This window comes from Pituophis catenifer, unplaced genomic scaffold, assembly GCF_029215685.1.
Source record: "Pituophis catenifer annectens isolate HBS135680 unplaced genomic scaffold, rPitCat1.0.hap2 SCAF_7, whole genome shotgun sequence".
NCBI classification, from domain to species: Eukaryota; Metazoa; Chordata; class Lepidosauria; order Squamata; family Colubridae; genus Pituophis; species Pituophis catenifer.
The window spans coordinates 89,478,536-89,493,025 of NW_027256887.1; the positions used below are offsets into that span (position 1 = coordinate 89,478,536).

A 14,490-nucleotide genomic window follows, 5' to 3' on the forward strand; every position below is an offset into this window, starting at 1 on the left:
TGCAGCCTAAGTGGTCCAATTGTCAAAGGTGTCGAAGTCAAACTTCTCCAGCTTGGCAAACAGCTTATTGTCCTGTAGCCTTTGCAACACCTCCTGCTGGACCTGAGCCTCTGCATCCTCAGAGTAAATCAAGATGTCATCTAGATAAATCACCAGAAATTTGGCAATTGTATCTGAAAAAATTAATTCATAAATCTGGAAAATAGTGCTGCACATTTACAATCAGCCAATCCAAAAAGAATAATTGCACCTTCAAACTCACCATTCCTGATATCAAAAGCTGTCAAATACTCATGTCTTTCTTTGACTCTAATGAGGTCATAAGCATTCCTGAGATCCAGCTTGGTCAATATGTGAGCCATCTGTAATCGGTCCATCAAATCTGATTTTAGAGACGGTGGGTAATGATCCCTTATTGTGACCTTGTTTTGAGGTCCTCGTAATTGTGGACTGTGCAGATCAGAACCTGTCCCTTCTGTCCCAACCGGTCAGAAGCCATTAAGAGCGTACCCTGACCCATATGAACTTCATAAGCTCTTTATAAGCTGAATACTCCCCTCCCCATTTGAGCACTTGAGAAAGGCCCCACTGTCGTTTCCCTGAACCTGTGAATAGTAAGTGGGCTGATGCTCCTTTTATGCCCTGCTGGTCATCCCGCTCTCCTTCCCTGGGCACCTGGCTGAGCAAACTCGAACGATATGCCCCGGCTTGCCACAGATAAAGCAAAGCACTAAATCCCTTCCTCTTTGCCTTTCCTCAGCAGCTGCTCCAGTTGCATCAGCTCTCCGTCCCCAGATCAGTTGTAGTAGGTGTGAAGAGAGCAAGCCTTGTGATCCAGGACTGGGCTTGCACAACTGATCCTGTTCTTGCTGCAAATCTCCCAACTGGGCATCTATGAGCACGCAAAGTTGCACTACTGTAACTCCTCTAGGATTTGTGGAATTCCTTCAGAGAATTCTATTCTAAATCTGTTCAGGAGGGGACTGCATGCAGAAGCTTCACTTCCATGCCAGGAGTTTACTGTTTTAATAGATGTACGTCTTGGGTTGTTTTATAATGTTGGTTTAAACACAGAATAGAATAGAATAACAGAGTTGGGATGGACCTTGTGAGTCATCTAATCCAACCCCCTCCCACCCCCCAAAGCAGGAGACCCTCCTCCATTTCCGACAGGTGGCAGCCCAGTCTCTTCTCGAAGGCTTCCAGGAATGAAGCTCCCACAACTTCTGAAGACAACTTCTATTCCATGGGTTGATTGTTCTCACTCTCAGAAAATTTATCCTTGTTTCTAGGTTGAAATATTTGGGAGACCCCCAAAGTTCAATATCCTATGGGCAGCTATATGAATGTTTTAACTAAATGAATAAACAGAATCTGATTCACCTCCAAGGAGTTGTGTGTCTTTGGCCTGTTGATGTGCCAAAGAAGTTACTTCCTGTTTTTTAAACCAAAACGACTTTCTAAAATAAACGAATTTCTCTTTCCCTTCACCCACCCCCAACAGAAATCCACCCCCTTATAAGTAGTAGAATATCCCGTTTTTTCCTGAATTCCACATGAGCCATTTCTTTCTCTTAGCTGAAAAGTAAAGAGGATGAATTCCTCTGTCCTTCCAAGGCTGTGATAGATTCCATGCAAACACAAGAGGTGTTTTTGTTATTCTGACAATATGAAGCCATGAATGAGTTTTTATTCTGTTCATTTGTTTGTTTGTAAGTATTTATCTGCGTAAAGGTTGGAAGGAGCAGGGGATGGGGCTTCACCTGGATTTCACCTGCTTGGACACTGAGCCCCTGTTCTTTGTTATTGGTGTTGCTTAATTGTTGATTGGGAGCCACCTGGAGTCAGGGCTGCCTTAACGCCTGATGGGCCCCACGAGCTCATCTGTGTAGGTTAACCCTTCAATGCACCTTGTATCATATAAATACAGCAACGGTGTGGCTTACTGAGTACTCTTGTGTTTTTCAAGCCTCGTGTATTGTTCAAATGTTGATCACGTTGATTAGTTGTTGCTGCACAGCATGTTTTTAGTGTTTCAATGCCGATTTTGTTGGAAGTGCCAATAAAATAAATATATGTGTAATTTTATCGACCATTTACATTTCTATTCCTGTGAGTAGTTGTCGTACACTGCTTTGCCGGGGCCCATAATGGTGTTAAGATGGCCCTGCCTGGAGTTCAATATTTATTTATTTATTTATTTATTTATTTATTTATTTATTTATTTATTTATTTATTTATTTATTTATTTTATATGCCGCCCCTCTCCGGAGACTCAGGGCAGCTCACAATACATTTTTTAAAAAAAAAACATTCTAAAAACATTTAAAAGATTAAAAAACATTAAAAATATTAAAAACTCATTCACACCATTCATGGCCAGATCTCGCCAGATCAGAAGAGCGAGATCAACGGCCCCAGGCCTGCCGGAAGAGCCAGGTCTTCACCGCTTTTCGGAAGGCCAATAGGGTGGGGATGGTCCAGACCTCTGGAGGTAACTGGTTCCAGAGGCTGGGGCAGCCGCAGAGAAGGCCCTCCCCCGCGGGCCCACCAGCCGGCATTGTTTAGCTGACGGGACCCGGAGGAGACCAACTCTGTCGCTGGGAGCCATGCGGTAGAAGGCGGTCTCGAAGATAGTCTGGCCCTGAGCCATGTAGGGCAGCTACATAAATGTTTTAAATGAATAGAATCTAATTCAACTCCAGGGAGCCACGTTTTGTGTCTTTGGCCTGTTGATAGATATTTTCTGCAAATCAGCTACTTCCAGGTTTTTAGACCAAAACTCCCTTCTGAAACACAAGACTTTCTCTCTCCCTTCACCAAAAGAAATGTACCCCCTTGCCTTGTGTTGCCTTTGCCTATCAATTCCTCCACTCGCTTCGGCAGGAGACTTGCTATCCAAGGAGCCAAATGTGATCAGGGAAAACTAAGCCTGCAACCAAAAGCATTAATCAGCTTTGCTGAGCAGGTAAACTAAATAGCTTTGCATGGGAATGCGTGGGTGAGAGAGTTGGGCTAAGCAGAGGAGAAGCCTCATGAAAACACGAGGCCAGAGGCATGGCTTGCTTTGTGTAACTCCCACTGTGCTCTAGGCACAATGCATGCGGGTGGGAGCAAAACCATAGACTCACAAATATTGCTCAAATATTACTAAACAAAGCATGTAGGACATGCCAACTGGCTGAACTGACAGCTACGTTATGAAAGCTTCGGAGCAACCTATGTACACGTGTCTCTGTGTGTGTTTCTAACTGCTGTGGGGGTTTAAGCCAGTAATGGGGAAAGGGGGCCACACATGACACCCTGATGTTCACGTTGGTGGGTTTTGCGGTTTGGGGATATAAAAGACCTGGCTGAGGGGAACCTCCCCATGTCCTCCTTCTGCACAGAGCAACATCATCCTGCTTCAATCTCCACCTCGGGGTGTTTAGTTGGGCTTCAACACCCCAGACAAGGACCCAGAGTTGACAGGTGAGTGCTGCTTTCCCACCTGGGGGAACATGGCAGGTGAGGTCCTTGCATCAGATCACTCCTGGGAGTCTCTCTCCATCTGAAGGGACCTCTTTAAAGTTGCTGCAGGCAATGCCCAGGTTCCAGCAAGGGATCTGCTGGAGGGCCCCTCAGGCAGGGAGGAACAGATCTATTGGGGATCTCTGTGGGAGAGAAAGACAGACTTTTAGGAGACCCTTTCTAGGAGAGGCCCCTGACCATTGTATGCCATTGCAGAATCCACTGTGACTCATCAAGGCTGTTGCATGACCAAGGAAGGGGAAATGGGTTCCAGTTGAGCTAGAGCAAAATTCTGAGACAAACTATGGGACTCCCAGCTTCATCCTGGGTTGGAAGTTGGGTCACTCTTCCTGATGGGGTCTTACCATGTGCCTAGTCCCCCCCCCTCACTTCCTCCCTCTTTGTTCTTCTCTGCAGCAAAGGAAGGAAGACCATGGGGCGATTCATCTTTGTGAGCCTCAGCTTGCTGGTTGTGGCCCTCTGTCTAAGTGGTGAGTCTCTGGTGGGGTCTCTCAGGTCCAGAGAGACCAAAGCTCTTGCCTCTGAACCTCCTCCTGATTTGACCCCCTAGAATCTGCGCCCCAAAATTGCTTTTATTTCTGTTTGGCTTATTGTGCAATTTAGATCTCACCCTATCTCTCTGCTCCAAGATTCAGGGCTGGTTGCAAGGATACAAAGCAAAATTAATACCATAGTTGAAAGCTTAGCAAAAGATCCATGCTTTTATCATGAAACATTGAGTGCCTCCCACTCCTTGTAGGGGGCAGCCTACAAATAATCACCCCTGAATCCCCCTGAGTAGTTATGGGTCATCTAAGAGGCAACTGCAGATCCTCCAGAACTGGCCCATGGAATCCCTGTACTTTGTCCCACTCAACAACCTGGTTCTTGAAAGAATCCATTCTCTGACTTAGCAGAGTTCACTGAATGATAAATCAATGAAAAGGGACAGATTCACACAAGACATGAAGCTTCAAGGAACTAATCCAAGGCTAAGCCTACCCAGTTGTTGAACATTCTGCAAATACAGCTGTTCTATTTGAAATTTTCAGTTTCAATTTATTGCCATCAAAGATGTTTGCAACCCAACAGGTCAAGAATGTTCTGCAGACCCAGCTGTCTCCTCCCCCTTTTCTCCTGGCCATCTTCTCATTGGGCTTTCTCTCTTCCCACATAGGAGTGAAAGGCTGTTGTTGTCCCGATGATTGGCTGCCCATGAGTGGGTTTTGCTACAAGGTCAATGATCAGCTCAAGACCTGGAAAGACGCAGAGGTTAGAAGTGTTGTGTGTCTGTGAATCCCCTAGCCCAGGAACAGGAGAGGCCTAGGGGGAGCCTTGCATTGTCCCCAAGTCCACTCTGGGGATGAAGTGGAGGGCCATGAAGCTGGGTGCATGAACAGATAGCAAAGGTCATGATTTTAGGATATTCTATGGACTGTACACTGGTTTAGGCTTTCATGACCCATACCTGTTGAGCAGTGTTGAGCTTCAAGGTTGCGTGACCACCTTGTAGACAACAGATCTCCTGATGTTTCATTGGCAACATGGATGGCATCTTCAGATCTCCTTGCCTCTTAAGTGATGGTGATCACAGATTATAAAGAAATGAATCATGAATTTAAGCAAGGAACTATTCAAGAGCTGCACACACTAGCCAAGACATCCGTGGTGCTCAACAGAGTGAAGAGGGTGGCTAGAACCATCTGGTGGCAATGCTCTTTTCTCAAACGGACACACACACATACACACAGATGGTTCTTCTCTGCTGAACAAATGACTTCTCCTGTTGTCGCTCTCTCCCAGATGTTCTGCAGGAAATTCAACCCAGGTTGCCACCTCGCCTCCATCCATAGCAAGGAAGAGGCAGCTGACTTGGCCGACTACATCTCTGACTACATGAAAAGTGATGGAAATGTCTGGATTGGACTGAATGATCCACAGAAAGTAGGTCCCTTTCCATTGGGAATATTGTTTCAATTCATTTGTTATTGTTCCTAAGGGGCTTTTTGAAGGATCTCCAATGGGAGGTAAGGATCTGTCTGGTAAAAACTCTTGCCTGTTTCTCCTGCCCAGCTGAAGAACTAACTGCTGCCTTTAAAGTCCCAAAGGGAGGGATTTTATCCCAAATTCACCTCGGGATTAGGCTGTTCTCATGCACTCAGAGCCTCCTTCAGTCTGCCTTCCTCTCTTTAGAGCATTGAATGGCCTCTGATCCTTGTTGAAACTCTGATGGGCCAGGGGCTTGGGGACTGCAGGGCCTGGGCCTGGGAGGGCTGTTCTTTCTTTACTCCCTTTTATATTTTATGCAGAAATGGCTCATGTCTGTTACCGGCAGGCTTCCATCTTGGGCTCTGTTGCATTGTCAATTCCTGAAAAATGCTGGAAGTTTTCCTGGAACCGAGATCAGTTCCTGGTGACTTTAAGAATAGAAATGTCAATTTATGGCAATAACACAGAAGTAGGCTCCCCCCCACAAATTCCCAGGGGGCTTTTCAGTCTCCCCTATAGCTCCAGGGTTCTCTTGGTGGTCTCCCACCCAAGGACTCATTGACTTTGACCTTCTTGATCTTCCTGAGATCAATCAGTGTCGACTGTCTGGACACCTCCAGGTAGTTTTCTTCTGGGGTATCTTTTCTCTGGATCTCCTGATTGCCACCTCTCCAGACACTCACATATGTTCTGTGTAACACTTCAGTGTTCATCTGTCCATTTCTGCACAGTCCAATATTTTTTCAATTCTATCTTCTTCCGTAGGTGTTTCCTCACTTTTCCAATGTTGGGGGAATACAATTCTTGCTGCTGTTAAAACATGCTGTTAAAAATATAAAGACCTATTAGATAACCATGGAAAGTTAAAAACATTACAGGACCTCCAAGGACAAGGGCTACGAGTCGACTGGTGGCCTTATCTCCAGTTACAAAACGGATATAAGCAAGATATAAAAGATTATGGAATATATCTTAAACCACAACAACTAGACAAAATTTTATTAGGACCAGACAAAAAAAATATTACTAAAATTTACATTTTATTTAAGATTGGCTACAGGAAATTCCTAATGAACAATTAGACTTAGAACTGGAACTCTTCCTATTGGGGATCTTCAAAATATATATATGTGTGTGTGAAGGGCACAAAATATCTAGTACTACACATATTAATGGCTGCCAGGATTGCCTAGGCTCAATGTTGGAAACAGCCATGGACACCCGCAGAGAAACTGGTCATACAAAAGGTCATGAACTGTGCAGAAATGGACAAATTAACACTGAGTTTAAGTGCCACCTATAAAACATTTTTTAAATACATTTTTTCCTTTAATATACACAAGTGCTTAGTCAACAGTGTATTGTCTCAGTCCATTTACTTTTACAAAATAATAATTGTGCTAGTAATAATAGTAATAATAATCATAATAATAGAAATAATAATAATGCTTGCTTTTATATAATAATAGTCTTTCATCATTTTTTAACATAACAATAATCTTTTATCTTCTAATTTCTACCTCTTTTATCTAACCACTGATACAATGAGTCCCAAGTTGTAAAATATTCTGTTTCTTCCTTGTCTTTTATTTTTAATGTCAATCTATCCATCTCTGCACAATCTAATATTTTTCGGATTATATTTTCATCACAATTACAATCGTGTAATTACGATTCTCAATGCTCTCAGCACATGTAATATTAGATATGTATCCCCTTTATTATAAGTTTCAAGTATTATACCTAACAGAAATATTTCTGGCTTTAAGTGTATATCAGTGATGGCACCTTTTCAGCACCAAGTGCAAAAAAATGGAATGTGCCGGAAACCCAAAGACCAGGTAGACGGTGTGCATGCGTGTGCTGGCCACCTGGTCTTTAGGCTTCCGGCACTCCAGCCTTCATGAAGAACAGCTGGTCGGTGTGCATGGAAACCAGAAGAGCCCCTGGTGATGGCTTGCGTGCCCACAAAGAGGGCTCACGCATGCCATAGATTCACCATCACGGGTCTATTTGTTGCTTTATCCTTTTTTCTAACCATGTATGTATTTTCATCCAGATTTTTTTCCCATTGGGCATGTCCACCACATAAGAGCCCGGTATCTGATTGCATTTCCAACATTTAGCGGACATGTTTCAGAATATACCTATAAAACATTAAGCACATATGCAATGTAAAGAGAAAAACCAGTAAAAAATGTTTAAAAAAAAAAAACATTCACCAATTTTAACCCTGGTTAGCTGTTCCAGATCAACTGAGGAGAGAGAGAGACATGCAGAGAGAAAGAGAGAGACAGAGAGAGAGACACAGAGAGAGAGAGAGATTTGCCCCTTTCCAATTTTTCATCTCCTGGGCCATGTAGAGAGAGATCCCCCTTCTCCCTTGGCTAACATGGTTTCCCTGTCATTCCAGAAACGCGTCTGGGAGTGGTCAGACAGATCCAGCACTAACTACTTCTCCTGGAATTCAGGAGAGCCCAACAACCAACATAACAAAGAGTACTGTGTTGAGCTCTTGGCCAATACAGGTAAGCCAAGGTGAAGGGGAGGGTAGTGAAGATGCACTTTCAACAATCAGGACTTATTTCATCCATCTTGGGACACCCACCAGCTGGCCAGTGATGACCTTTGTTGACCTCCTTAGATTCTAAGCTCTCACAGCCTAACCCTCTCTAAAGCCAAACAAAACGGCCATGCAATAAACAAACATGGAATTCACCACTTCTTCAAAAACCCAAACTTAATTATTACAGCCCCATAATTAAACCAACCATCTCCACCTTAGCCTACTTCTTGAAGGTCATTATTGTAACAGACAGGAACCTTCACTCCATCTTACCTTCCTCTTCTCCTGGGCAGGAAGTCTTCTTCTCAACTAAGAACTTTCTTCTTCCTTTTGAAGAAGACTCTCCAAAAGACCCTTGCTAAAAGAAACCCCTGGATAGCCCAGGGGCCAATCCTCTTTGCCTTAAAAACTGGGAAACAAAGCGTAAGAGTTCACTCCCAACTCACTTGCCGTTGTGAGGATCAGTTGGGTGTGCAGGGCAAACAAATTGGAAGGTTGGTCCAAACTGAAAATGAAACTTCCTGTTTTGCCGTCCAGGATTTCTCAAATGGAATGATGTACCTTGTGAGTCGGTTCATCCTTTCCTCTGCCAGTGCAGATTGTAGTGCAAATCTCTCCTTTTCTTGCTCCCGAGTGAGCGAAGCCCCTGGTGAAGTCTGGAGAAGCAACGAAGCTCTGCCAAAAATCTCGGCTCTGCACCCCTTCACTTCATGGATGCTTTCTGTAGCTTTGATCTGGCCTTGCTCCTCTTGATGGGGCAGAAAGTCAAATAAATTCTGCTTTAGCATGACTGGCCTTGTTTATTTTGGAGACGATTGAGGTCCAAAGCTTTAAGACCTCTGAATTTCCTTCAGGGTGAGGCTCGGCTTTATCTTTTAAAAGCCTGTAGAGATTCTCAGTCTTCCAGGTCAGGGTTGTCCCAAAGGTGCTTTTTCAGGAGGCAGCTGGACTTTCTTGTTTTTTCTTTTGAAGAGGTTTCACTTCTCATCCAAGAAGCTTCTTCAGCTCTGACTGGATGGTGGGGAAGGAAAGGATTTCTCGTCTTTGCAGACAGCTGGTCATTTGCATCCTTTTAGAGGGTCCTTGGAGGTTTACCTGTGTCACCTGAGTGGTGCAAATGGTTCTTGTGGTCTGCAATTTTTCTTCTGGAAATCCATTCCTACTCCCACCCCATTCAAAGGGTGTTTATCCCAAATTGTATGGCTAAAAGTCTGTAGAGATTCTCAATATCTCTTAAGAAGGACCATCCATTGATGCTTTGATGCTTTCTTGCACATCCACCTCATTTTCATTGGAGGGTTGAGAATCTGTTGGGCTTCAGCACCATTTTACTGCCCCCAAAGGTGACAGGCACGTGATCCCCACTCTTCTGGGAAAGGCATGGGGTGGGATGGTGGAGTGGGTCCCTGAAGGCCTGGGCTGTGCTGGACTACTCTGTCAGGGTTGCAAAGATGTGAACCCCCTCTGGATGGCGTCAAAGAGCCTGTGATGCCTCTAGCCCACAGCGCCCTCTCTGGCAGTCCAAGGTCTTAGTGGGACCCCCCCCCCAGCTCTCCCTCTGCCAGCAGCCTGTGTTGCTTCCATATCTGGGGAGAAGAGCCCCACTTCTGAGGGATTCTTTTCACCTGGCCTTTGAAGGCATTGGGGGCCTTCGCTCTCTCAGCTAGGTTGTTTTCTTGTAGATATGACCCAACTAGGAAACATCATCAGTGCTAGAAGGAAGGGGAGTTTGCAGGGGGGAGGAGGAGGACTGCGGGGCCCTTGGTGCTCTCTGAGCTTTGTTCTTTTCTTGCAGACATTTCATGACCCAACTAGAATGGTGCAGTGACCTAGAGGTGGAGCTCTCGCCTCTCAATCAGAAGGCTGTGAGTTCAATCCTAGGTAGCGACAGATATTTCTCTCTCTGGGCACAATGAGTAAATATCAGCTGTGAATTCTGAATTGGTGACAGGAAGGGCATTTGGACAGTAAACACTGAGCTCCATTCAGTTGCCCCAATTAAAAGACAAAACCAAATCATGACTCAATTAGGTAACACCATCAGGGTTAGAAGGGAGTGGGATTTGGAGAGGGGAGGAGGAGGAGGAGGAGGAGGAGGAGGAGGTGGTGGTGGTGGTGGTGGCTCTACTTCCCCTCCTCACCCTCACAAAAAAAGGCGAAACAGAAGAAAGGAAAAAATGTATATATATTTTTCTGCTCCATTCTGTGCTCTTTTTTCTGATCTCTGCTTGGGATACTCAGTGGTCATCAGCCCAAATGGCAGGCAAAAAAGACTTTGTGGAGAGAGGGGGCTTGGTGGCTACTTTTCCCCTTTTGGTATCTCAAATCATTTCTCGAATTCTAGGAAAGAAAAAAGAGGGAAGCCCGGGCTTCCTTTTTTTCTCAGTCCTTTCTACATTAACTCCAAACGTAGGACTGCAAATCCTCTTTTTTGCAGATTGAGGTTTTTTTAAATATTTTTTTAATTTTTAAAAGAATGAAGGGAGCCAATGATTACCACCTTGGAAGGATTGCTTTTAAAAAGGGAAACAGGAAAAACGGGATGGGGGGAGCCTTGGAACTCCTGGGAGCGATTGCATGAAGAATTTATATTTACCAACAAAGAAATAAAGGGAGACTAGTATAGATCTATTTCAAGCTATTTAGCTCTCATCAGCTAGCCGTGCCCTTCTGAGATTAGAACCTGGGCTACTTATGTATTAGGTAGATGTATTAACCTCTAAGCCACGAGCTCTCCTCGCTTTGTCAGCTACACCAGGGGGGAGATTAAGGGTCTTTTCCGGTGAGACCGGTCTATCAGGGCAACCTGGTCTATCCAAATATGGGACGGAGCATCCTGCTTCCAATTGCATGAGGAATGACATAGTTGTGGAAAAACACACGAGCACCATAGTGATTTGCAAACAATGGGCCATGCAAGCTTTCGTGCCCACAGAGGAACCAAATTACACCTGCACCAAATGTAAATTACCTAGGTGGATGACTGGAAGAAAAAGCAAAGAAAGCATCCACAAGAAAACCAGCAAATGCACAGAGCACCGAGGAGCCCACATTTCAACCCTGAGCTACAAATATCCTCTTTTATTGGTAATGACTGTTTGGCTTGCTGACCAAGCAGATTTTTTGAATTGATTTTTACATGAGTGGACTGCACCACGATGGAGGTGTGTGATAAGACTTTTCCTTCTTTGCATATTAATTTCTGCTAGGTCATAATGTTGCTCCTTGTGGGGAAATCCTGGTGGCTTTGCATCTTGATCCTAGATCGAAGCCCAGGGAGAGGTGATGGGACCACCAGCTGAAGGGAAGGGAAACCATTCAATTCAGGGGAGATAACATTTCAGGGCAAACCCAAGACTCTATATTTACCGTTTCCCGAGGGAATGCAAACAGTCTGGTGAAATTCTTGTAATACAAGTGCCCAGCAATAAAATATCTGCTTAAGTCTATTTATGGAGTGGTTCTGTTCACTTTCACCTGACTGGAGATGCTGAGTTTTGTGTATATAAACTGCACCTGTATTTGTCCTTGATCTTTATCTTTATTTGCACAGCAAATAGGTTGCCTGCAGGCTTCTGAGTCTCAAAATCAGAAATAAACCTGAGCAATAAAATAAGGAAACTGACAGTGTTTCCACCACATTAAAAAAAAAGAAGAAGAAGCTTCACTCAAAAGCAAAATGAACAAGAAGTGGGAATGCAGACAGTGGCTGAGGTTCTTCCCAGAACCCAGCTTCAGATTTCCACAAAAAATGAGAGGCTTCCTTGCTTGAAAGTTGAGTCATGGCAACTGGACTAATTTTTGGTTGCTAGTTTGAGACATTTTGCTGTTCATCCAAGCAGCTTCATCAGTCAGAGGGATTTCCTTTGGAGTTTGACCTCTGATCTAAGAGCCCTTGGAGTTGACCTGTCCCCAGTGGGAAGAGGGAACCTTTTCAGGAAAGTAGCGTCCTTGCTTTGCAGTTCAAACACGCTGGGAGAGACACGACCTCTGGCTCCCCAGACCCTACAGGAGGCGCCAATGAACCAATGACACAAAGACTCTAAGAGATGACAAGCTTAACTCCACCTTCCAGCTCAGCTACAGGTGGGGTGGGGCCATGCTGCAGGCTCCCCTCAACTAAGCATTGCCATCTGTTGGGAAGGGCAGGAAGCTGCCTCCCTACTCTAGAACGATCTTCCTGCTGAGCTACAACGGACTCGACTCTTTCATGAAGGCAGTTAAGACCAGGGTCTTCCCTCAAGCATTTGGGTCTCTGCTTGGGGGATTCTAGGAGTTGAAGGCCACACTTCTTAAAGTGGCTAATCTTAACAAACACTATATTAATCTATTCTTTTTAGATTGCAGTTTTGGCACATCTGGGTTACTTTTTAAGATGAAATACAATTGATGTTTTGGGTTGTATGTTTATTTTTGTTGCCACTCAGAGTCCCCTTGGTTGAACTGGGTGGCCATGGAAATATCAATGTCTGAAAGAAAATCAGGCAGTCACAAACCTCTCCAGCTTTGAAAGGGCAGAAAAAAAGCAGTTAGACTAGGTTGCCTCTGCGACAAATGCTGAGATGAGGAAGTACCATTTTGTGAGACTCTAGAAATGTCTAACTTTTGCCTCTTAAGGTTCTCCAATAAGTACTTTAAATCAGCCACACCAAGAATGTCTCCTTCAATAGGAGCATTATTCCCAAGATCTGTATGGATATCTCCCTTCCCTTCCCTTCCTGACTTCCCTTTTTTGCTTTTCCTTCCCTTCCTGTCTCCCCATCCCTCCCTTTCCTTCCCCTCCCCTCCCCTCTCCTTCTTTCCTGGAATTATAGGTGCAAACTTCAACCCCACTAAGAAATGATGGCTTTTCATACTGACCAGATGAAGGATAGAGACCAGCACAAAACTCATTTTTAGACATATTTTTGGGTTTGCCAGAGCTCCACCTGGATCATGTCCCATCATTGTGGTAGGTGTGGTAGTTGTGAAGGGTGTAAGTCTCGTGATCTAGTACTGGGCTTGCACAATTGAACCTGTTCCTGCTGCAAATCTCCCATCTATGAACATGCAATGTTGGAATACTGTAACTCCTCTAGGATTTGTGGAATTCCTGGCCTCACCAGCTCACTCAGAATGTGAGTGTGCAATCTTGGCCTGAACTGGTCAATGAAGGCTGAGTCAATCCAATCAAGATCTGCTGCCAATCATTTAAAATCAGCTAGGTAGAGCCTTACTCTTCTGTTGGCCTTGCTTAAGCTGCCAAATCTTGTAACTGCTGTCATTGCTTGGATTGGGTCTCTGAAAATCGCTTGGAATCTCCCCTTGAAGTTCTGATAATTATCCACGACTTGGTCATTGCCCTCTTTGATTGATCGTGGCCACTTGGCCACAAATTCCTTTAACAAACTTGACATAAAAGATATCCTTGTGGGGTGTGTAGAAAATTCTGCAGCTAAAAACCAAAGAGTTTGACCGCAGATTCTTCCTCCCTCGAATGGACTCTCAGCTGGAGCATCTCCACTTCCACTCCAGCTGGTGATTCTACCATAATTAAGATTATTTAAAGAAACACAATTGTTCAGAGCTCTGATAAAAATCTTGGTGCAGTTTCACCACACAGTGAAAGAACTTTGAAGCAGTTGCATTTTGGTGTTCAAAAATGAAAATGAAGATTTTTAAATCTAGAGCAGATTGTGCATATGAGAGAGAGAGAGAGAGAGAGAGAGAGAGAGAGAGAGAAAGAAAGAAAGAAAGAAGAGAGAGCGAGAGGAGAAGAAGAGAGAGGAAGAGAAACACCATTTCAGACAGGTGGCTGTCCAGTGGTGAAGCACCCACAACTTCTGAAGGAAAGCCATGCCACTGATTAATTCTTCTAACTGTCGGGAATTTCTCCTTAGTTCCAGGTTGCTTCTCTCCTCAATTAGTTTCCATCCGTTGCTTCTTGTCTTGCCTTCAGGGGCTTGACTCCCCCTTCTTTGGGGCAGCCCCTGAGATATTGGAACACTGCGATCATGTCTCCCCTGGTCCTTCTTTTTCTAGACTGGCCATGTCCAGCTCTTGCAACCGTTCTTCATATTTTGTCTCCCTGCCCTTAATCATCCTAATTGCCCCCTGCAAAGCTATTTTATACAAATTAAATAGCTTTGCGTGGGAATGCGTGGGTGAGATAGTTGGGCTAAGCAGAGGAGAAGCCTCATGAAAACACGAGGCCAGAGGCATGGCTTGCTTTGTGTAACTCCCACTGTGCTCTAGGCACAATGCATGCAGGGCGGGAGCAAAACCATAGACTCACAAATATTGCTCAAATATTACTAAACAAAGCATGTAGGACATGCCAACTGGCTGAACTGACAGCTACGTTATGAAAGCTTCGGAGCAACCTATGTACACGTGTCTCTGTCTGTGTTTCTAACTGCTGTGGGGGTTTAAGCCAGTAATGGGGA

At 44.5% G+C, this 14,490-nt stretch overlaps 1 protein-coding gene across 1 annotated transcript; it reads left to right on the forward strand.

Moving 5' to 3' along the window:
* The first annotated feature begins 3,943 nt into the window (after positions 1-3,943).
* Positions 3,944-8,670, forward strand: LOC139319147 (C-type lectin mannose-binding isoform-like). The gene is made up of 5 exons (XM_070946850.1): positions 3,944-4,001; positions 4,688-4,782; positions 5,314-5,454; positions 7,913-8,027; positions 8,603-8,670. The coding sequence occupies exons 1-5, from the start codon at positions 3,944-3,946 to the stop codon at positions 8,668-8,670; spliced, it is 477 nt and encodes a 158-aa protein (XP_070802951.1).
* Positions 8,671-14,490: the final 5,820 nt, after the last annotated feature.

What these genes read in the sequence shown, in the direction of transcription:
- LOC139319147 (XM_070946850.1), top strand. Translation starts at nt 3,944, where the DNA reads ATGGGGCGATTCATCTTTGTGAGCCTCAGCTTGCTGGTTGTGGCCCTC. An exon ending in GACTGAATGATCCACAGAAA is followed by an intron (nt 5,455 to 7,912) that starts GTAGGTCCCTTT and finishes CTGTCATTCCAG; the next exon opens with AAACGCGTCTGGGAGTGGTC. An exon ending in TGAGCTCTTGGCCAATACAG is followed by an intron (nt 8,028 to 8,602) that starts GTAAGCCAAGGT and finishes TTTGCCGTCCAG; the next exon opens with GATTTCTCAAATGGAATGAT.